The following is a 22,900-nucleotide window of genomic DNA, read 5'->3' as shown; positions in this document are numbered from 1 at the left end:
TCTCAATTCCTACCCTTCCTCTTCTCAATTCCTACCCTTCTTCTTCTCAATTCCTACCCTTCCTCTTCTCAATTCCTACCCTTCCTCTTTTGTGGCTTTTTTTAAAAGTTATTTTTAATGTTTTCATGTCTTTCTTTCTGTCCCAGTGTTATTGTTAAGGGTGCTTTTACCAGGAGCATGGTTATTCCAGAGCATCATATCAGTGACTATACCACTGAAGAAAGTGCCTCTCCCTTCCATATTAACCAACCATTAATTATTCTTAGAGTCCTTTGGGAAGGGTGGAGACTCTTGTTTTACATTTCATCAACTTCTGCTGTTTTATTTGTGTTCACCCTCTAGTCTTTCAGATTCATAAATTTAGAGTTCATTAATTTATTATTATTATCATTATTTATTATATTATCACTGTTATTGAGACAGGGTGGCCCAGGCTAGGTCTCAGCTCTGTGTAGCTGAGTTCTCCTCAAACTCCTGACCCTGCTGCCTCTTCCTTCTGAATGCTGGAATTACAGGTGTGTGCCACCACACCTGGCCTGTCTTAGCCCTGTAATTATAATTCAGTGGTCAGCTTGTGTTGACAGTCGAAGGGAAAGGAAGAATGTGGAGGTATTTAGTTCCATGTTAGTGGTTTGCAAAGGGAGTTTTCTTTCCCACTGAAGTTTGTGTTCAGCAGTGGCCAGACCTGTGAGATTCCTTTGACTTTGGGCTGTGAAAATAACAGAATGGTGTGTCATTTTTCATTTATCCTCTTAAACTGTGAGATGCCTGATCATTTTCTGGAACATGGGGAAAGATCTGTTACTAGCCATTTCTTTTATGTTGCTACCATTGCTACATCTTGCACTTTAAAGTCCTATTTTATAGGTAAAAATATTATAATTCTGTTATTCATACCTAGGTCATGTTATTGTATCTATATTCATTTTATAACACCTAGGCAGTATGTTCAGAAGTTACTACAGTGAAACTTTCTATGTCATATCATTCATATCGTTCATGCCAGATGTTCCACTGATTCTTTTTCCCTCTTTTCCAGTGATTTCCTAAATAAAAACCAAGAACTCTTGCAAGATTTGTCAGAAGTGAATGATGAAAACACTCAGTTAATGGAAATCCTGAACATGCTGTTTTTCTTGCCAATCAGACGACTTCATAATTATGCAAAAGTTTTGCTAAAGCTGGCCACTTGCTTTGAAGTGGTAGGTTTCCTGTGTGCCCTTCTGAATACTCCGGAAGCCAAGAGTCAAAGTAGTTTGTTTGCATTAAGTCTCCTTAAGATGTTGGGCCCCATTAAGCTAATATTTATGTGTGTTTAATTAAGATTTCTTTCTCTGTGAAGTAGTAGACGTTGAAAGGATAGCAGGCTAGAAAGAGCTTGTTTTCCATGCTGTGGATTAGTTTCTGCCCAGGACCTCATTCAGAGACCATATTCAGCCCACAGTGAGAGTTGCTCCTGCATCGTGTCAGGGAGTGTGGAGTGCATGCTGACTCCCAGTCACAGAAACTGTGGAGGCGAGAAGGCATTACTGAGGTCCAGTTGCCCTCTGGCCTGGGTTCTTGGTAGATTCACGCCAAGAAATATGATTTCACTTTGTTTCCGGAGAACCTGTACCAACCCCGATGTTCCTCTTCCTAGTCTGCCTCCTGATCTAGGCCGACTGCAGGCCACAGTGGAGGGACTCATCGGAGTTTCTCCATGAGATCCTCCTGTGATCCTGTAGGGTTTTCTTTTTTCAGTCTGGTTCCAGTTTTAACTTAAAACTGATGTAGTTTAGCCATGCAAGTTTGAGTGACCAGAACACAGTGGTCTACAGACTTCATCATAGTCAATAAAGAAAAAAACTCTTTCCTAGGTAAAATTGGAATTGTTTGGGAAAAGTAGGGTGTGGGGCACTTGTCTGCAATCCCTGCACATGGAAGGGCGAGCAGCAGAGGGAAGAAGAGTTTGAGGGCATACATGGTAACACCTTGTCCAAAAAACCCTGTAACTAGCATTAAGGGCTAATTCTGGAGAATGATGAGTCTGTTTAGTTTGCCATTAAGGCCCCACATAGTAGACACCCTCTTCTGTTTTTAATGTTTCCCTCCATCTGGTTTGTCGGTTCCCATCCCAGGGTGTCATTCATGTGCTTGGCATATCCTTCTGGAAACACAGCTAACTCTGTCTTTAGTCTGCCAGCCTTTGACGCCTGTGTCCACCAACACTTCCTGAAGTCAGGGGTGCTCTTCAGACTGCTCCATCTCTTCTGCCTGCCCATCCCTGGCTTGGCTTCCCCACCTATCTTTGTCAGCTTCATCTCTTCAGTTTCACTGGTGCTCCATCCTTGGACTTTGTCTTCATCAAAGTACCAGAATCACCTTTGGAAGCTTAGTTAGCACACAGCACACTCACCTTCCATCACTGCAAGTTATAATTTACCAAGTCTGAGGTATAAGGTAAATGGTATATTGTGTGCATATAGAATATATATATTTAAAACTTCTCCACATCAAATGTTAATTACTGCTAATGTTTTATTTAGTGTACTTCACATACTGGTCACTGTTCATTTGTTCTTTCCTCCCTCCCTCTTTCTGTCTTTCTTCCTGTCATCCGTCCTTCCTTCCTTCCTTCTTTCTCCTCTCTCTCTCTCTCTCTCTCTCTCTCTCTCTCTCTCTCTCTCTCTCTCTCTCTCTCTCAATTTGGATTTTCAAGTCAGGGTTTCTCTGTGTAGCCTTGCTTTGTAAACCAGGCTGGCCTTGAACTCAGAGATATGTCTGCCTGTGCCTCCCCAGTGCTGGGATTAAAGTCATGTGCCATCACATCCATTTTTGCAGTCACTGTTCTGAGCATGCTCTGTATTTTCATTTAATTCGTACACCAACCCTATAGAATAGCTGTGACCATTATCTCTCTTTACAGATGAGAGAATTGAGGCACACTTCAGAAGAAGCAAGCTAGAATTCACATCCAGACACTCTGACATCAGTCTGTTCTTTTAACTACTTTACCTACAGGATTTTTTTTCTCTTATGTAAGCTACTAACAGGACCATTGCATTGTCTTGTGTGTTTACTATCTCTTGTGTTTTTATAAGTTCCCAGGAGACAAAGATCATGGCCTTTGGTCACTTAGAAACTCATTAATGTTTCTTAAATGACTGTGGCAGACTGTGAGACCTTGGGATGTAATTACTCATGAATGGGAGGACCTGGCCTTCCATCTCACCTTTGCTCATTCGCACATGCATAGCAGTTACACTTTCTCCTGGGAGTTGGTTTGCTTTGCTTTGCTTTGGTTAGCTTTTTAAAGCAGGGTTTCTCTGTATAGCTCTGGCTTTCCTGGAACTTTGTAGACCAGGCTAGCCTCGAACTAAGAGATCTGTCTGCCTCTGCCTCCTGAGTGATGGGATTAAAGGTGTTTGCCTTTGTTAACGGGTTTTGTTTTTGTTTTTAATTAAAAATGGTAGTGTATGTGTGAGCATTTTGCCCACATGTATGTGTGTGCACCGTGTGCTTGGCTGGGGCCTATGGAAGTCAGAAGAGGGCATCACAGTCCCTGAAACTGAGCTTACAGATGTTTGGCTCTGAAGGGTTGGTGCACAGACCCCCAAATACTTTTGAGGGTGCGAAAGGTCAGAGTACTTTGCTGACACGGGAAGACATTGCTTTTTCTCTGCAGTGTACGCATTGGTAATGCACAAGCAGAAGTCACAGCAGGAACCAAGGCAAGTGACACCATACCACACCAGCCTCAAACCTGCAGTGAAGACCAACACTACTAATTCCCTGAAAGGTGTCCAGGATGAACCATACAGATGACTGTATACAGTACTCTAGGCTGTCCTTGAACTTGTAGCAGTTCTTCTCTGTCAGCTTCCAAAGCACTGGGAGTGGATGCCTGTCAAACTGAACTTTTTGGTTTTTCGAGACAGGGTTTCTCTGTGTAGCCCTGGCTGTCCTGGAACTCACTCTGTAGACAAGGCTGGCCTCAAACCCAGAGATCCCCCTGCCTCTNCCTCCCAAGTGCTGGGATTAAAGGTGTGTGCCACCATGCCCGGCTCCAAACTGAACTTTTAAGAGCAAAACATGGAGACATGTGTTTGTAATTTTGAGCTTGACAGTTTCTTAATACTTAGAATATTTTTCTGATGAGAAGAGTATCAATATTAATTTTTGGTATATAAAAGGTATCATTTGGATGGTGTATATAATTTAGTCAGTATTTTTCAAATGCTCAGACTACAATGTTACAAAATCACATATTCAAAGCCAAGGTAGACCTGTAGATTTTAACGCAGTAAAAATTTTTGTATTACATTAAATTGTTAATGACATTTATTATTAAAATTTATTTGACTGTGTTTGTGTGTGAGTGCACGTGTACAAGTTGTAGTTAGAGGACAATTTGGCAGGAGTTAGTTCTCTCCACCAAGTAGGATTATAGGGTATCAGGGTTGGCTGCAAGCACTTTTCCCACTGAGACGTATCATCAGCTCAACTAGTTAATGTAATATAACAATATAACATTGGTTGCCCGTCTTCCAGATTACAGATTACAACACCTTTTAGGAAACTACTGGTTAGCAAGTTTTCTTTAAATGTGTACCAGGAGAATATCCACAGTTGTTTGAAATAGCTATTAAAATACCCCATTTTCAAACTAGCTATCTTTATATAATCAAATTTTCTATGTCTATTTCAACTAAGCAGTATAACGTAACAGATTAAAAGCAAAAGCACAGCTATCGTCTCAAAAGCCAGGTAATAATGGGACTTTTAAGGAGTGTGAGCCAATGCCATTTTTCTGAGTAAAAATTCTTCCTGTTTTGGGAAGTGACAGTTGTTATTTATAATCTTGTTGGAAGTGAATTAATCAGTGTTTTATATTTGTATTTTCTAACATGATAGTATTGATAGATCCAGAGGACCCTGAGAACAAAGCAGGAGGCCACTCTCTGGGTCCTGCAGCTCTGCAGCTCTCTCCCAGGACTGTGCCAGTGTCTGCCCCACTCACACGCACTGACACTAGCCTGTTCCCTGGCTCCCTTGACTGTGTGTGCACCTGTTTTCTCAGACTGAATTGTCTTCCTGTGTTGACTAACTCGTCTGAATTGCTCACAGACTGAAGCTCATGGGCAGTATTTTATGCTCTTACCCCTTTGTTCATTGGTCTCTAGACATCTCCAGAGTATCAAAAGCTGCAGGATTCCAGTTCTTGCTACGAGTCTCTTGCTCTCCATCTTGGCAAGAAGAGGAAGGAAGCAGAGTACACACTGAGCTTCTGGAAGACCTTTCCTGGGAAAATGACGGTAACCCTGCCCACTGTCGCTCTTCCCTCTAGCCCTCCTTGCTTGTGTTTAGCAGCAGTAGCGTTGGATGATGCCCTTCTGAGAATGCAGTCATGAGTGTTCTGCATCCTAGCTCCTTCCCTGGGTCCCAGGAAGCCTCTGCAGCCTTTGTCCTTTGGTTTGCTTGCTACTGTTTTAATCTCCTGTGTGGTCCTAAAATCTAGTTTTAGGAAATATCTGATGCAGCAATAAGCTATGACTAAAAGTGAGTCTGACGGCTCACTGAAGTTCTTGTTTCCTCGCTTGTAGGATTCCTTGAGGAAGCCAGAGCGCCGGCTGCTGTGTGAGAGCAGTAACCGAGCCCTCTCCCTGCAGCATGCCGGCAGGTTTTCTGTGAATTGGTTCATTCTCTTCAATGATGCCCTGGTCCATGCTCAGGTAGGCTGTATTCTTAGCTGAAAAGAAACCTTGGAAAGTGGACAGTTATGAGCTGCTTCATGATGGGCTGTGTTGAAAATTTGGTATTGGGCAATTTCACTGTTATACAAATGTCAGTGTACTCACAGAAATCTGGAAGGTACAGCCTACCGTAGACCCAGGCTATCTGGTACCTCCTAGTGCTGCCAGGCTGTGACCCACACACTGGGTTATTGTACTTGAAGACTGTTAGCAGCCATAACACAATGGTAAACATTAGTGTATCAGAATATATACACTGTGTTTGGTATTCTATGATATCTATAAGATAACTAGGCAAAAGGGATTCTCTATTGTTGCTTTTGGGACTGTCATTGTCTTATGACTGATATGTCATTACATAGCACGTGGCGTATACTATCAATTTATGTTAAGCATTGTTAAGATTTATTTGTAATTATTGAACAAAAGAATGTTTATCTCCTATGGTGTTTGCTATATTTGAGGGGTGTGTGTGTGTGTGTGTGTGTGTGTGTGTGTGTGTGTGTGTGTGTGTGTGTGTGTGTGTGTGTGTGTGTGTGTGTGTGTGTTTGTGTGTGTTTGCTAGTTGCAGTTGAATTCAGGAACTCTTTTTTTTTTTTTTTAAAGATTTATTTATTTATTATATGTAAGTACACTGTAGCTGACTTCAGACACTCTAGAAGAGGGGCATCAGATCTTGTTATGGATGGTTGTGAGCCACCATATGGTTGCTGGGATTTGAACTCAGGACCTTTGGAAGAGCAGTCGGTGCTCTTACCCACTGAGCCAACTCACCAGCCCCGAATCCAGGAACTCTTAAATATGAAACACCTCCTCTCTCCTTAAGCTGCATGCTGAGCCAAGATTTTTTGTAAAAACCACGTGAAAGGGTTCTTGTAGCAGAGACGGGAAGACTCACCAGAGGTAGCAGGGTTTTGGTGACACAGCAGAGATCTTAGCCATCTCAAGGGGCTAGCACTGTGACGACACGGAAAGACTTAATAGAGATGTGAGGGTGAAGCAGACTTGTCACAGATGTGCCTTCACGTTGTTCTCTTTCAGTTCTCCACACACCACGTGTTCCCTTTGGCCACACTCTGGGCAGAGCCACTTTCTGAAGAAGCTGGTAGCGTGTGAGTGCCTCTTCTCCTACTTTTATTTCCTTAAGTGTTGTGGTCGGGTTAGGAAGCTTCTTGTCCTCACTTCCCAACACGTGAGAAGTGCCCCTTACTAATAAAATGCCATGTGTGACCGCCATGGTAAGCGGCAGGTGGGTGTCCCCATGCCTCTGTGCTGTGGTGACAGAGCACTGATACTGTGTATCTTGTCCCTTGTGTGGAGCTCAGATTACAGCAGGAGCCCTTAAGCTACTTCTCTTCTCCCCATGGGGTGGGGGAGGATGTCTGCCTATTGGTGCTTATCCATGTTAACCTTTTAGGAATGGCTTAAAGATAACCACACCTGAAGAACAGTTCACACTCATTTCTTCAACACCCCAGGAAAAGGTTAGTGATTGCTTCTATCTTGGCCTTTTCTGTCTTGGCCTTTTCTGTCTTTTATGTTAGTAAAAAAGAAATAAATGTTGTTGCTTCATTAATAACCATTAAATCAAAACTAGACTTTTGCCTTTTTTTGTTTCCTGAAACATAGTCTGCTTTGTAGCCCTACCTAGCCTTGAATTCTTTCTGCCTTAGCCTCAAGTGTCAGGAGTACTCCATGATGCCTGATTGTTTTTTGTTTGTTTGTTGGTAGAGTCTTCCTCTGTGGTCCAGGCAAGCTGGTTCACATCTCTCAATAAGTACAGTAATAGGCAATAGAAAAAGTACTGCAGAAAAGCCGGCAATATTTAGTAGAGGCTTGATGAGTTATTGCTTTAAACTTGCTGACATGGGCTTTTTGCTTCTAGACCAAGTGGCTTCGGGCTATCAGCCAAGCTGTGGATCAGGCTTTGAGGGGGACGTCTGATTTCCCACTTTACGGAGGCAGCAATGTTCAGAGACAGGAACCACCCATCTCAAGAAGTGCCAAATACACTTTCTACAAGGATCCTCGCCTAAAGGATGCCACTTACGATGGTCGCTGGCTTTCAGGGAAGCCTCATGGCAGGTGAAGAGTGCTTCATATTTGTTTCCAGGGAAGAAAGGGTGACAGTCACATGATGGAAGGAGCCATGCTTATCAGAAACATTAGTTGACAGTCACTACCTTCTGCTTATGCCTTCCAGGGGTGTTCTGAAGTGGCCTGATGGAAAGATGTACTCTGGCATGTTCAGAAATGGCTTGGAAGATGGGTAAGGATGGGGCTTAAAGCAGAAGATGAATTTAAATCTGCTCACAAGTTATTTAATGTTGGGGGTTGCTTTTCAAATAAGCGGTTGATTTCTGATATGTAAGCATTTGATGCTTTGTCAGGGTTCACACAAGATATGTGGGCTTGTAGACAGCAGTGTCGCCTTTACACAGGGGACATCGAGAAATTTTATTTTCAGTGGTTTTACAGACTCCCCCGACTTCCTGTGTCGAGGATGGACTCTAGGGTCTTGGGAATGCCAGCCAAGGGCTCTGCCACTGAGCTACACCTTAGGCCTGCTTTCAAGTAGTTTCAAATTTGTTTCTCTGTTAAAAGGGGAATTTGGCAGTGGTGTTATTGTAGCAGTACTCAACTGACATCGATTTTGTATAATTTCTGTTTTCTTTTTTTGTTGCATTCATTCATTCATTTATTCATTCAGTATGTGTAATGTATGTGTTTTGGTACACACGTGCCATGCCCCATCCGGCTCTCTCCTTCCACTATGAGAGTACCGAGGACTTGAACTTGGGCCACCAAGATGACAGCAGGTAGCTAATGCTTTTACCCGCTGAGCCATCTCATGGTACATCCTATTATGTTTTCTAACATTGCAAATATATTTACAAGAAAAATTTATGGCAGCTAAATATTTTGTGCCCTGCTAAAGAAAAAATGTACAGGAATGATAATGTCAAATTTTGTGATTTCAAGATCTTTAAGTTTAGAAGGAAAGGGGGCTTCATATTATCTGCTTTACCCTACTTACTAGAGAGATGCACGAGCTGTTGTCTGCCTTGATTTACCCAGAGGGATGTTGTGAATTAGTGACAAAGATAGGCCAGGTCACAGATGGCCTGCTTTTCATTAGCTTTAGAATAAAGCATCTCACCAGTGACTCAGGGCAGGCCTGGGGTCCACTCCTCTCAGACTTTGCAGCTGTGCATCTTCTTAGGATTTTTATTCTCCTTGGCAGATACGGTGAATACAGAATCCCTAACAAGGCCCTGAACAAAGAAGACCATTATGTAGGCCATTGGAAGGAGGGGAAAATGTGTGGGCAAGGAGTCTACAGGTAAGAACCTGCATTGCAGAGGCTGCTGGTCTCATGCTGCCTCCTCAGAGAACCGTGTGAAGCTAAGGCTCATGTGGACAGAGTTCCTAAGGAGTAGATTTAGTCTTTTTAATAACCAAAACTGTACTAACTCGTCATTGAAAGGGCATCCCCTCCTCTGTGGCATGACGACAGTATTAAATGTGGCTCACATCTCCATTGCACTTATAGAACAAACCCTGATTTTCTATGCAAGTCTTGCCTAGAAGTTTAATTTTTTACTTGACTCTGATCTAGACAAAACTTTATGCCTTCTTCCTTCTCATTGATAGCTCATTATTCCATTTCCCATAAAAAATCTAACACATTTCTTATGTTAATGCAAAATATTTTGTTATCTTTGATTTTTGAGGCTCAGTTCTTCAACGAGAAGTGCTACCCATAAGTACTTTGTAATGTGCATGTTATCTTTCTGTCCTTTCCAACCACAGCTATGCCTCTGGTGAAGTGTTTGAAGGCTGCTTTCAAGATAACATGCGCCATGGGCATGGTCTCCTCCGGAGTGGAAAACTGACTTCTTCTTCTCCTAGCATGTTCATTGGCCAGTGGGTAATGGATAAGAAAGCAGGATATGGCGTCTTTGATGATATCACCAGGTACAGTGCTCTGCTTCTGTCTGTGTGCACAGGGAAAAGATAATCTTCTTACCCCTCACGCTATTTCCTTACTTTTAATTACTTGAGCATGTGTGTGGGTGTGGGTGTGTGTATGTGTACTTGTGTAAACATGAGTGCAGTGTCTGAGGAGGACAGAAGAGGGCATTTGATAATACTCTGGAGCTGGAGTTACTGATGGTTGGGAGCTGCGGATGTTGGGGCTGGGAGCTGAACTCTGGTCCTGTATAAGAACAGTACAAGCTAGAGCCATGTCTCTAGCCCCCCCTCCCAATTATGAAGACTTCAACACCTTCACTGTCTTAGCCAGAAGACTGAGAAGTACCAACTGCAGCTTCTTAGTTTGACAGCATTAAGAAAACTTTTTGGTTTGGGATGGTGGCACTTAGAGGTGTATGCTTGGAATCCCAGCTGAGGAAAGCCGAGGCAAGAAGATCTAAAGTTTGAGACCAGCCTGGACTACATAGTGAGACTTAGTTCACTTCACTCAGCACACCAACGGAAGAAAGAGAACTTACCATAAGGAAACGGTTGTCAGGAATCTTTTTTTTTTTTTCTTATGGGCCAAACAATTAACTACTTCACAAAGTCAGGGTCATTCAGAGTTCACATAGGTACTGTTTTCCTACAGTTTTACATATACAAAGTTTTTACTGCCTCAAAAGCTACCAAATCTTTTAATTAATTGATTTATTTCATTTGAGATCAGCCCAAGGTGGTCTCAGATTCCTTATACAGTCAAGGATGAACCTAAACTTCAGACCCTCCAATTTATATCCTCCAAGGACTAGGACTATAGGTGTGTGACGCCATGCCTGGTTTATGCAGTCCTGAGGTTCAAAACCACAGCTTTGGGTGTGCCGGGCAAACATTCTACCAACTGACTTACATCCTGTGCCTCCCGAATCTTTATTATGCAGAAAAAAACCTTTAATTAAAGTCAGTAGAAAGTAGGAATGGGTGGTAGGGATCAGTGACAGACAGCACTGTTGGGGCTGGGCATAGACTGTGTAAATGTAGTACGTCTTCCTGTCATGCTCACACACCGGGTGTTAAGCTTAGATTCAGGTAACCAAGCCTTAGAGAGCAGTGTGTTTCTTTTGCTCTCATATTGAATTTGGTCTATCTACTTGGATTTAATATACTACCCCTCCTTTTGTTAAGCACCGTAGCTTCTGTAATATGGGAATTTTTTGTGTTTTTGTTTATTTGCATGAGTTGAGGATAGCCTTAAAGCTAGCCTTGAACTCCTGATCCCTTCCCCCATTTCCTCTCATTATATTTGGACTACAGGCATGTGCCACCGCATCCTATCATAATGTGAATTTTTTTTTAAATTACCTTTATGGGCCAGCAAGATGACTCCATGGTAAAGACTTTTGTCACTGGGCCTAAGGACCTGAGTTCCATCCCTGGACATATGTGATAGAAGAGAGAACTGACTCCACAGATTGTCCTGTGCCCTCCACACATATGCTCTGGCATTCATGCCCCGCCCCCGAACACACAAGTTGAATAGATAAAATGTCAGAATTTTTATTTATTTTTTAATCACCAAACTATAGATAGATTTTTTTTTTTCTTTTTTGAGACAAGATCTTACTTTGTAGCCTTGGGTGTCCTGGGACTCATAATGTAGATGATGCTGGCCTAGAACTCACAGAGACCCTCTGTTTCTCAAGTGCTGGGTTAAAGGTGTGCATTACTGTAATAACTAGCAAACTGTATGATTTTCCAAGTAGTTTATATACTTCTATCTCCCTCTTACCCTTCTCCCGTCTCTACCCAGGGCTTTGAGCCTGCACCACCAAACTACACCCTGCCTTAATTTGTTTTTCTTCTCTCTTTGAGAAAAGGTCTTTCTCTCTAGCCAGGGTCTGTCTGGCTCTAACTTGATCCTCCTGACCTGTCCTTCAAGTGGTAGGATTGTAACAGTGGCCCGCCATATCTAATTCATATTTTTTTTGGTAGAGATTATAAAAACCTTCATAAAATTAAACCTTTTATAACAAACTTTAAGAAGGAAAATTATTCAAAAGTTTGAGTCAATTATCCTTTAAATATGTGATGTTCTTTTTTAATTACATATTTTATTGAGACAGAGTCACACTGTGTAGTTCTGCCTAGTCTTGGTCTCTCAGAGATCTGCCTCCTGAGTGTTGGGAATGAAAGGGCACTCCTTGAAGTTATCAAAGAAGTATGTGGAGTGTTCTCAGCCTGCTGGGTAGTGTGTCAGCTCCTGTGAGAGTGCAGCATGTGTGCCCTTCACCATCACACCTCTCACTGAGGAGATGGAGTGAGCCACTCTGACCGGGTGATGACGGCAGTCCAGACCAGGCATGTAATGCAGGTCCCTGTAAGAGGAGTTTTTCTCACTTTGTCCTTGTTTTATTTGTCTTTCATTTTTGTTTTCTTCTGTGCAGGGGAGAAAAGTACATGGGAATGTGGCAGGATGATGTGTGCCAAGGGAATGGGGTAGTGGTCACTCAGTTTGGGTTATACTATGAAGGCAACTTCCACCTGAATAAGATGATGGTGAGTGGGCTCTTTATATGCATTTCTTGTCAGCTTTGGAAATCTCCTGTGTCCCTAACCTTTGAGGTCTTTTAATTAATGTTCTACTTTTGTTGTGGATCCTTGAGATGAGGTCGCACTCTGTAATCCAGGCCAGGCTGGGACTCTCTGGTGAATACCTACCTGGCCTGGAACTCATGAAAAAACTGCTTCTGCCTCTCTCTTGATCCTGGGACCCCAGGCCTGAGCCGCCGTGCCTGGCCCTGCGTGACTCTCTTAGAACTATTCCCTACTTTGCAGATGGTGGAGGCTTTGTGGGTATGGCTGCGTGTACTTTCAGGTCTTCTGCGGTCTGTCTTGTGACTTGTGTTTTGCTTCTTCATACAGGGAAATGGGGTTTTGCTTTCTGAAGATGATACCATCTATGAAGGAGAATTTTCCGATGACTGGACACTTAGTGGAAAGGTTGGAAACAACTTTGTTCTTTGTTTGCATGCTCTCATTTATTTTTCTTGACTTTAGAAAGTTTTTAAAGAGTCTAAATACATTTTATGCATTAATAAGTATTCCATTGCCTCGGTCCGTTTTCCCATTAAATCTCCGATGCCTCTTAGAAGGAATTGGCCACAAACCCCTGTGTAGTCAAGGATGCCCTTGAACTTCTGGTCCTTCAGCCCCTATCTCCACATGCTAGGATTAGAGGAATGCACCACAATGCTCAATCTTTAGTGTGTTTTCAAAACACCGACTCTGATTGAGTATATGTGTGTTTTCCCACAGTGCTTGGGTGTCTGTTTCAGTGGAGTCTGTTCTTCACATACTTGCCTCTTGTGTTGGGGTTAATTTGCTCTTTCCCTCACCCCACTCTCCCAAGATAGAATCTGAGTGTGCTTTAGATCCTTTGGCATTTTCTAGGGCAGATAGATGCTAGCAGCTGTGGTCGCTCTCCTGAGCACTGTCAGCAGTGGCCTGTGGCAGGGATACAGTGTGTGTTTCACATGATGAAAAATCTTCCTATTCTCCTGTCCTTCCTCTTTACCCTGCCTGTGAATTGTTTTCATGTGTTCTTTCTGGGCATGTGCATGCGTGCATTTTTGTTTCTTTATCAGAATTGAGAATGTCAAAAAAGAAAATTACGAAGGAAAGTGTTAAGTGTATGATACTGTTTTTTCTCTTAATTGTGTAAATTTAAACAGTTTTCTTTCTTTCTTTCTTTGTTTTTTTTTTGTTTTGTTTTGGTTTGGTTTGGTTTGGTTTGGTTTGGTTTGGTTTTTCGAGGCAGGGTTTCTCTGTGTAGCCCTGGCTGTCCTGGAACTCATTTTGTAGACCAGGCTGGCCTCAAACTCAGAAATCCGCCTGCCTCTGCCTCCCAAGTGCTGGGATTAAAGGCGTGCGCCACCACTGCCTGGCTTAAACATTTTTCTAGCTCCGTTTCTCTTTTTCTTTATCCAGGGAACGCTGACTATGCCACATGGAGATTATATTGAAGGTTATTTTAGTGGAGAATGGGGATCTGGGATAAAAATCACTGGGACCTACTTCAAACCTAGCCTATATGAGAGTGATAAGGACAAGCCCAAAGCCTTGTGAGTACTAACTCTGGGGGAGTTACTGAATGGTTTTGAGTTATCTTGCTTTCATCAAAGCAGGTTAATATTTTAAAGCAAATTCAAAATTTTAAAATTGTTCTTTTTTAAACAAGACATAACTTCTATGAAGTTCTATCTTTCATGAAGTTATGTCAGCTGCCACCTATGTAGATGGCCACATCTGTAGTCCTATCTTAAAGCATATGTCTGAGTGCACAGGTGTGGAACTGATCCTGCTGGGGAAGGTGGAGATGCAGGTGACAGAGAAAGTATCCTGAAGTACAATGTCAAGCAAAGCTTAGACATGCATAGGCATGCACACGCACACGTACAAAGTGCATACACGTGTGTGGGAGTGCACACACATACACAATGTACATACACATGTGTGGGAATGCACATACAACGTGCACACAGTTTGGGTCACAGAAGTAATTGCAGTTTATGGTAGAAGGTCTTTATCCTTAGGGATGGTTGTTCACAAAGCAGAGATGACTAAGTCTGGTGCGGTTCTATCAGCAGGAAGCTGGGGAACCTGGCCGTGACTGCAGACGAGAAATGGAGAGCAGTGTTTGAAGAATGCTGGCGCCAGCTAGGCTGTGAGAGCCCAGGCCAAGGGGAGGTTTGGAAAGCATGGGATAATATCGCTGTGGCCTTGACCATGAACCGTCGCCAGCATAAAGACAGGTGAGCACACCCCTGCACGGCAAGTGGCAGAGCATGTTCCATCAGGGACTTGACACCAGACAGTGATCAGGTTTGCTATATGCAGCTACAGATGCAGTATGATTGCTGTGTGATATGATTTGTAAGTCAGCGGGCTTGGAAGCTGCCAGCCAGAGATATTGTGCATGGCTTGGACTGGTTGTCCCAGCAGAAGAACCTCATTGAAAGGAAGAAAATGTGTTTGTGTATTTTGAACCTGGAACTAAGTTTAATATGAGTCATAGCTGAATCCTATAAGGTGATCTGGGGAAGGGGTAGCATATAGCTGTAGATTTTGCCTAGAGCTGCAGCTCTGCCAGTTATAGGAGAAATGAGGATAGCAGGAATTCCTAGTGTGCTAGGCTTGGTGGCCTCTTCTGTCCCTCCTGGATTCTGCAGGCCAGCCTTGTACACCGTTCAGCCTCAGCAGTGAGACGCAGGGGAGAAGTCAGCACTGCAGGCTGTCTGCAGAACCACTGTCAGGAAAGGAGCTTGATCGGGAAATGCCCTGGAGCCTGGGCAAAGGTGACTGTGCACACACACCTTCAGCATAGTTACACAAGCCCTACTGGCCAGACTTAGGAAAGGGGTAGTCAGTGAGGCCTCTTCCAAAACCCTGAGGAGACTCATTAGGGGGAAATGTAAGTTTTCTTTAGAGAAACTGATAGTCTTCCTCCCGGGATCTTGAAATTTAGTGTCTGTTCCTGTGTGATACAGCATGGATCACTGTGCCAGCTCTTACACAAACATGCACATGTGCCATCCCTCTCCCTCTCCCCCCTCCCTATCTCCTCCTTTCTCTCTCCCTCTCCTTAGTTGGATCATTTTTAATTTAGATATTCTCAGGTTATTGACTTAGGCATCTAGAGACTCTCTAGGTTACTTATGAAGAAACTTTACTGCATCCGACAGAATGGATGCACAGAATGTGTTCTGAGAGTGGCAAGCAAGGGCTGTGCACAGGTCATGGGTTCCTCACATCACACAGTGGTTTTGAGCTTTAGTCTGAATTTGGTTTGAGCTATATTTACTTCCTCAATATTTTGGGCTCTTTTTTTTTTTTTTTTGTAAGATTCTTTTAGTTGTGTGTGTGTGTGTGTGTGTGTGTGTGTGTGTGAGAGAGAGAGAGAGAGAGAGAGAGAGAGAGAGAGAGAGAGAGAGTGAATGCATGTGCCTATGGAGGCTAGGGACTTTAGATGCCCTGGAGTGGAGTTACAGGCAGTTGTTAGCAACCCTGTGTGGGTGCTGGGAACCTAGCCCAGAGCCTTAGCAAGAGTGGGGCACACTCTTAACCCCTGAGCCATTTCTTCAGCCCAATCAATAGTTTGAGTCTTTCTAAGTGAAAACAATGAAATTGCTTCACTGCCATGGCATTCGTAGTTTTATTGCTGAGGTTGCTTGCTTAAAGGCTAAATTACTGTTCTGGAGAGATGGCTTAACTCATTGGAAAATGGATGTTCAGCATGGACAAGAGGTGACTGATGTTGGAGTTAGCTAGCATAAATTTTAACACAGTGATGGCAGAAATGCTCTGATGAGCAGCCACAGTCATCCTTGAAATAGGTGTTAAAATGAATTACCCGACAGGAGAGATGGCTCAGTGGTTAAGAGCACTGACTGCTCTTCCTAAGGTCCTGAGTTCAAATCCTAGCAACCACATGGTGGCTTACAACTATCCATAATGAGATCTGACTCCCTCTTCTGGTGTATCTGAAGACAGCTATAGTATACTTAAATATAATAATAAATAAATCTTTTTTTTAAAAAATGATTGCCATCAAAGAAGCAGAGGTTATAAAGAAGACCCAAATTCAAGTTTTAGATTGCCAAAGTACAGTCACTTAAAAGACTTCAGCTGGGCCCACAAGCAGAGCTGGGGTGCTAATGGAGACAGAGAACTTGGGAGGAGATCAGGAGGAATGGTCTGAAAAAAGACAGGAAAAACTGAGGTGGGGTGGGAATGAATGCAGAGTCTGGAGAACTGATGGGTTTAAATGTCTAAAAAATTCTAGAAGAAAAGAACCGGAGAGATGGCTCAGTGGTTAAGACCACTGTATGTACTTCCAGAGGATTAAAAAGCCCAACAGAATTCTAGAACAGGAGAAATAATGATAAGGAGTGGGAATCTTTGAGACAGTAATGGTTGAGAAAGGCTCAAGGTTTGAGAACAGAAAAACATCTAAGCTCAAGAGCTAAGTGGGTTCAGAAGTGGCACCGTCACATTCAAAGAGGAAGATCGTGACAGTGGCTGGAAAAGTGTGCCACACGCAGAGCCCCACAGTGAGTGAGTGTGTGCAGCATGTAAGCAAGAGTCTACAGCCCAGGGAGAAATGGCCCAACATTTCCAAAGCACTAAAAGCAAATTACAGATGGACTTCCTGCTCACCTTTCTCCTTTAGCTGTTATCCTTTTCTCCATCAAACTGTCTTCACCTTTCCTAACTCACAAGCATTGCTGAGCATGTAAATGGAATGTCCCTGCAATAGTCCTAAGTTTGCCTGTAGGTAGTTGTCAGCTCTGTTGCCTACTGCTAAAATACCAAGAAGGGCGCCTGGACAGAGCACTGAGGTTTATGAGAGCCTCAGAGCTTTTACAAGAGGCTGCTCTTAGAGGACCCAGGTTTAATTTCCAGCACCCACATGGTGGCTCTTACGGTCTATACGGTCTGTAACTCTGATTCTCAGGGATAGGGATCCTCTTCTGGCGTCTGTGGTCATATGCCCACATATGGTGCATGCACACATATACATGCACACACATATTTTTTTCAAGCAAATCATTTGAACACAAAATATACCTAAAAATTTTAAAACATGAAGAAGTGCTTACTTTGATCTTTGTGTATAGCTGCTACATTTGATTTTCTAGAAATTCGTTTTTGTGCTACTTTTCGTTTGCATTTGAGTAGCAGGTCAGGCATGTAGAGTACATCAGGCTTGTGCTAGGTGAATGTATGCTCTTGTAGCAGGTCAGCCAATACCATTTTGAGTGACTTGTGTAACTTGAGGTCAGCTGCTGTTGCTGAACGTGTTAGGCCTGGTCTGGGTCAGTGGGTGCTCACGGTGAGCAAGGTGGGTCCCTGTCAGGCCCTCCACCTCCTCCTCAGCTGCTGACGGTCTGAGGTGTGCATGTACAATTGCTCAGCTTTCTCACATGAAATGCTGGCCTTTCTGCTTCCTTTTCACAGTCCAGAAATACTAAGTCATTCTCAGACTCAGACCCTGGAGAGTTTGGAGTACATTCCCCAGCACGTTGGCGCCTTCTCTGTGGAGAAATATGATGACATCAAGAAGTATTTAATAAAGGTAAACAAAGTGACGTCGGCTTTGTGAATTAAACAATCAGACAGCTGGGTGTAGTCATGCACACCTGAAGTCTCAGCACATGGAAGGGACCAGGACTTCTAGGCCATCAGCTAAAAATATGTAGCCAGGCTGAGCGACATGAAACCTTGTCTTATCCCTACTCTTCCCCCTCCCACACCCCGTAAACTCTCCAAAACAAACATGCTCATCATTCAACTGTTAACCTAATACTGGTTTTACTTTCTCTGGCTTGTTTGCTAAATCTTTGACTTTTAAAAACGATGGGTCTCACTGTGTAGCCCAGATTGGCCTTGAGCTCAGGGCAATCCTCCTTCCTGAGCCTCCGAAATGCAGAGACTATAAGTTCTAGCCACTATACTTGACTCTAATTTATTTTCTTGTAATCGATAGATAATAATTATATTTTGTAGGAAACAGTATAATATTCTGGTACATTTATATATTATATATTGATCAATTCAGGATACTTAAGTGTCCTTGTGATGAAAAACAAAGTCCTTTCTTCTGTCTGTTTTGAGCTGTACAATATTGTTAGCCATAATCCTCCTCTGTAAAAAACACCATTACTAACTCTTCTACAGTAGAAAACCTGAGCCATAAAAAAGGACAAAATAGAATTCCTGATGTAGAGTATCATCACCAGAAAGATTTTAACATTTTCAACTTAACAAAAGTCAGCCAGGCACATTTCTGTAATTTTAGCCCTTGAGAAGCTAAGACAATCACAAATTTGAGACTAACCTAAGCCACGTACTAGAACTCTATTTCCAAAACAAACAGCAAGAAAGAATAGGTGCTGGAGAGCTGGCTCAACAGTTTTGAGCAGAGGACCTGAGTTCTCCCAACACCCACATCAGGCTGCCTGCAACTGCCAGCCACGGCTGTCCTGGGCTTCTGAGGCAGCTGCGTGCATTCACACACACATAATTTTTAAAAAAACTTTAAAATATATGAAAAGAAAAGCAAAAATAAAACATGTTGTAGGATGTATATGGAATGTTACCTTGAAGAAAAGCAAGTCCTGACGTTGCTTCTGCTGTTTTACAGTTAGACCTTTCTCAAAGCAACAAGTATCCCAACCCTAGCGCCTTACATCAGGTAGACTAAAGATTTGGAGAGTTCCTGACACTGGGGAAATGGTTTATTAGGGACTGCTCTTACTGCCTGTTAATCATGTTCCTTGTTTCTGGTCTCAGGCCTGTGACACTCCTCTGCACCCACTGGGCAGGCTTGTGGAGACCCTGGTTGCGGTGTATAGAATGACATATGTGGGTGTAGGGGCCAACCGCCGGTTACTGCAGGAAGCTGTGAAGGAGATTAAATCTTATCTCAAGAGGATTTTCCAGCTTGTGAGGTAAGATCGTTAACTGAAAGCTGCAGAGTTCTGGTAGCACTGTGGCATCTTCAACCTGAGTCTAGATGTTACAGCCTTGTGAAGTACTTAAGTGTCCTCCTTTATCATAGGAAGTACTCATCTTAAAAAAGCTCTATGTTACAGATCCGTAAATAGACTAAATAATGGAAGTGCATTTTTAATTTTCATGTGATATTTACTACCTCATATAACTGAAGGCTAAAATAAACTCTGGTTTTCTAAGTCTAATTTGGTGTAAATATAGTAGTCATATTTGCATTTAACTTGGAGCCTTAATCATGCCTCTAAAACCTAACCACAGAATGAGTTGGTGGAAGTTCAGTCCCAGGCCCGTCCCTTCCCAACAGCACCATGTATACTCATTTACTCACAGGAGCCAGATGAGCGCTCCAGGCTCAACCAGATAAAGCACTGAAAACAGAAAGTCTTCTCCTTCAGCCTGTGAACTAGAATAAGGAAGGACAGACAGATAGCACATGCAGCGCGTCAGTGTGAAGGAAGGACACTGAAGCAGAAGCTAGAATGAAGTGCTTGCTGTATGCTACAGGTCTGGACGCCTGACTGACCAGGAAGTATCGAGAGAGGAGACAAGGTTAAATGAGACAAGAACTGTCATAGAGAAGACAGATCCTGGCAGCAGCAAGCTGGAGTTTTAAACCAACTGAGTCACTTAGGAATTTGCCCCAGAAATGTCCTTATATTGCCAAACTCAAAATGCTCAGCACACTTGGAGTGGGTCCAGTTTGGAGGAGCCCCGTGTCTGTGAAAAGCATCCCCACAGTGGAGTGTCTCCGCTCCAGCCTTGGCTAGGCATGTATGCTAAAAAGAACTTTCTGTACTTTGTTTATCAGTATTCCCAGCTATAAAGAGAGCAGAGGTGGATGGCTAGCTGTAACTCCACAAAAACCAGACAATTTTACAAGGTGCCTTTGAAAGGTCAAGATTGAAGTCTCTGAAGTAAACCAGACAGTAAACATATGGTGGGCCCAGCAACATCCCAGAAGTCAAAGATGAAAGCCTAGAGCACTGGTTTCAACTTTCCTAATGCTGCAACCCTTTAATACAGTTCCTTCCTCAGGTTATGGTGACCTCCTCCCCCTATAACATTCCTTCGTTGCTACTTCCTAACCATCACTTGCTACTGTTCTGAGTGTAGCATAACTGTCTGATGTGCGAGCCCGCCCCACAGGCTGACGACCACTTCTTTAGAGCACACATCAAGGCATGGAGAAAAGCAAACCCAGGGAATAGTCAGTAATTTAGTCCATTATCATTTGAAGAATTAAATGCAGCAGCAAGTCTGCATTTTAGAGAAAAGCTTTGAAATTTACATCTCTGCAGTTCAGTTGGGGTTATATTCTGAGACTAATGTTCAGCATTAGAGTTTCTGATTAGAGCTGATGCAGGTTGACTTCGGGTAGAGAATTCCTTAGTCAGATAAACCCCTGCTTTGATTTTGGAGCTGTCACTCAGTCACTCCATTCCCATTCTGTAGGGAGCACCATACATTCAGTCCGTTCTGCTTTTTATGGGCTTTCTTTTAGTTTGGGAACATTATATGTCATTACTTTTATGTATTTTCACAAAAAAATTTCACATTACACAGTACAATTTGTCATAACTGAAAGAAAAGTACTTTAAGCTGGGCGTGGTGGCGTACACATTTAATCCTAGCACTTGGGAGGCAGAGGCAGGCGGATTTCTGAGTTTGAGGTCAGCCTGGTCTACAGAGTGAGTTCCAGGACAGCCAGGGCTACACAGAGAAACCCTGTCTCGAAAAAAAAAAAAAAAAAAAAAAAAAAAAAAAAAAAAAAAAAAAAGAAAGAAAGAAAGAAAAGTACTTTAACATGGATGCTACTCAAATCACATACAATGTGCATACTTGTGTGTTACTCTCTGTGCTAATAACCAGAAAAGTATTACTTTACTTTTCCCATATACATTTTGCTTTAAATCCCTTAGGCGGTAAACAGTTGTTTATAGGAAGACAAAAAGAATGTTTTAAGAACCATCAATTACAAAACACATTCAGTCCATTCTGCTTTTTATGTGCTTTTTTTAGTTTGGAAACATTGTATGTCATCACTTTCATGTATTCTCTTCTTTTATTTTTCTATTTATTTATTTTATTTATTTACACTCTAGATTTTATTCTCCCCCGACCCACCCTCCAACTGTTCCACATCTCATACCTCCTCCCCACCCCCTGTCTCCACTAGGATGTCCTCACGCGCCCCCCCCCCAACCTGACCTCTAAACTCCCTGGGGCCTCCAGTCTTTTGAGGGTTAGGTGCATCTTTTCTGACTAAACCCAGACACAGCAGTCCTCTGCTGTATATGTGTTGGGGGCCTCATATCAGCTGGTGTATGCTGCCTGTTTGGTGGTCCAGTGTTTGAAAGATCTCGGGGGTCCAGGTTAATTGGGACTCCTGGTCCTCCTACAGGGTCACCCTCCTCCTCAGCTTCTTCCAACTTTTCCCTAATTCAACCACAGGGGTCAGCTGCTTCTCTCCATTGGTCGGGTGCAAATATCTGCATCTGGCTCTTTCAGCTGCTTGTTGGGTCTTTGAGAGGACCTAGAATCTTTTGGTTTGTTTTCAATTTTCACTTAGGTTCTTGTTTCCTGAGCTTCCTGAAGAGGGCAGCACAATCCCTCTCTCTGCTCCTCTGCCCACTGGAAGGAGATCCTTCTGTACTGGGAAATCGGATTCCAGATCCGAGTCGCCAGAGCCAGGGTGAGTTGACTTGGGTGAGGTGGTGAGGATGTGGTGTGAATGTTGCATGGACTCCCGAAGAACCTCAAAGATGGCTGCTTTCCCCAGGCCGGGTTTCCTCATGTCCTCAGTGACGCTGTCTAAGCTTCCTTGTGGTACTCGCTGCTGTCAGGGAGGGAGCAGCCACATGTGGTCAGTCATGAAGGCAGCTGAGCAAAGGCAGCTTGTGCCAAGTTAGGTGACTCTGCAAAAGCAGCCTCAAGATGGAATCAAAGAGATTCTCAGTTTGGTTTCTGGTCATCCAAAAGGATTGGCAGTTGGTTCAAGACAGTAAACTTACAGTGTGTGTGAAGCAGCACTCACAAAACCATCCTGTGCACCTTGCAGGCCATAAGGGAGCTCCATCTCTGACTAGTGTCCGTGTGCCTCCTTCCCACTTCTGTTTGTAGTTATGTAGTAACAAGTTCTGGCTTACTGCTTCCGGTGCTGCTGCCGAGGCTCTACCCACCTCTCTTCATGCTCTATGCCCTGGATAATGACCGGGAGGAAGACATTTACTGGGAATGTGTGCTTCGACTAAACAAGCAGCCAGATATTGCTCTCCTGGGCTTTCTTGGAGTACAAAGGTAGGTAATGTGGTTGTGAGCAGAACCAAAAGTTTGAATTGAAAATCCTTCAGCACTGTGTGCATGTGCATGTGGTTTCTCAGCTTGCTCATCTGCCCTGTCAGTACAACGGTAATATTAATGATCTTCATTTCTGAGGGGATTCAAAGATGGTTATGAGGTTCCTTTATATCTGAACATGGTTTTTTTTTTTCTTACATTATCATATATAAAAACTAAATGGCTTGCTGGTGGGATTGCAAGCTTGTACAACCACTCTGGAAATCAGTCTGGCGGTTCCTCAGAAAATTGGACATAGTACTACCGGAGGATCCAGCAGTACC

At 43.1% G+C, this 22,900-nt stretch overlaps 1 protein-coding gene across 4 annotated transcripts in view; it reads left to right on the top strand.

Annotated features, from left to right (window-relative positions):
• Nucleotides 1-22,900, top strand: part of Als2 (alsin Rho guanine nucleotide exchange factor ALS2) — a 75,710-nt gene that overhangs the window by 45,251 nt on the left and 7,559 nt on the right. For 3 of the 4 annotated variants that reach the window (XM_029538344.1, XM_021199378.1, XM_029538345.1), the window contains exons 13-29: nucleotides 1,040-1,202; nucleotides 5,163-5,294; nucleotides 5,583-5,711; nucleotides 6,774-6,844; nucleotides 7,150-7,216; nucleotides 7,618-7,817; nucleotides 7,936-8,001; nucleotides 8,977-9,075; nucleotides 9,546-9,710; nucleotides 12,152-12,263; nucleotides 12,630-12,707; nucleotides 13,695-13,828; nucleotides 14,351-14,518; nucleotides 17,724-17,841; nucleotides 19,059-19,216; nucleotides 21,850-21,972; nucleotides 22,401-22,577. In XM_029538344.1, coding sequence (XP_029394204.1) covers nucleotides 1,040-1,202; nucleotides 5,163-5,294; nucleotides 5,583-5,711; nucleotides 6,774-6,844; nucleotides 7,150-7,216; nucleotides 7,618-7,817; nucleotides 7,936-8,001; nucleotides 8,977-9,075; nucleotides 9,546-9,710; nucleotides 12,152-12,263; nucleotides 12,630-12,707; nucleotides 13,695-13,828; nucleotides 14,351-14,518; nucleotides 17,724-17,841; nucleotides 19,059-19,216; nucleotides 21,850-21,972; nucleotides 22,401-22,577 — 2,160 coding nt within the window. The remainder of the gene's footprint in view (nucleotides 1-1,039; nucleotides 1,203-5,162; nucleotides 5,295-5,582; nucleotides 5,712-6,773; nucleotides 6,845-7,149; nucleotides 7,217-7,617; nucleotides 7,818-7,935; nucleotides 8,002-8,976; nucleotides 9,076-9,545; nucleotides 9,711-12,151; nucleotides 12,264-12,629; nucleotides 12,708-13,694; nucleotides 13,829-14,350; nucleotides 14,519-17,723; nucleotides 17,842-19,058; nucleotides 19,217-21,849; nucleotides 21,973-22,400; nucleotides 22,578-22,900) is intronic. The other variant, XM_029538346.1, reaches the window with a different exon arrangement.

The sequence above is a fragment of the Mus pahari genome, chromosome 5 (genome assembly GCF_900095145.1).
Source record: "Mus pahari chromosome 5, PAHARI_EIJ_v1.1, whole genome shotgun sequence".
Taxonomy (NCBI): Eukaryota; Metazoa; Chordata; class Mammalia; order Rodentia; family Muridae; genus Mus; species Mus pahari.
This window is presented reverse-complemented; position numbering and strand designations above follow the sequence as displayed.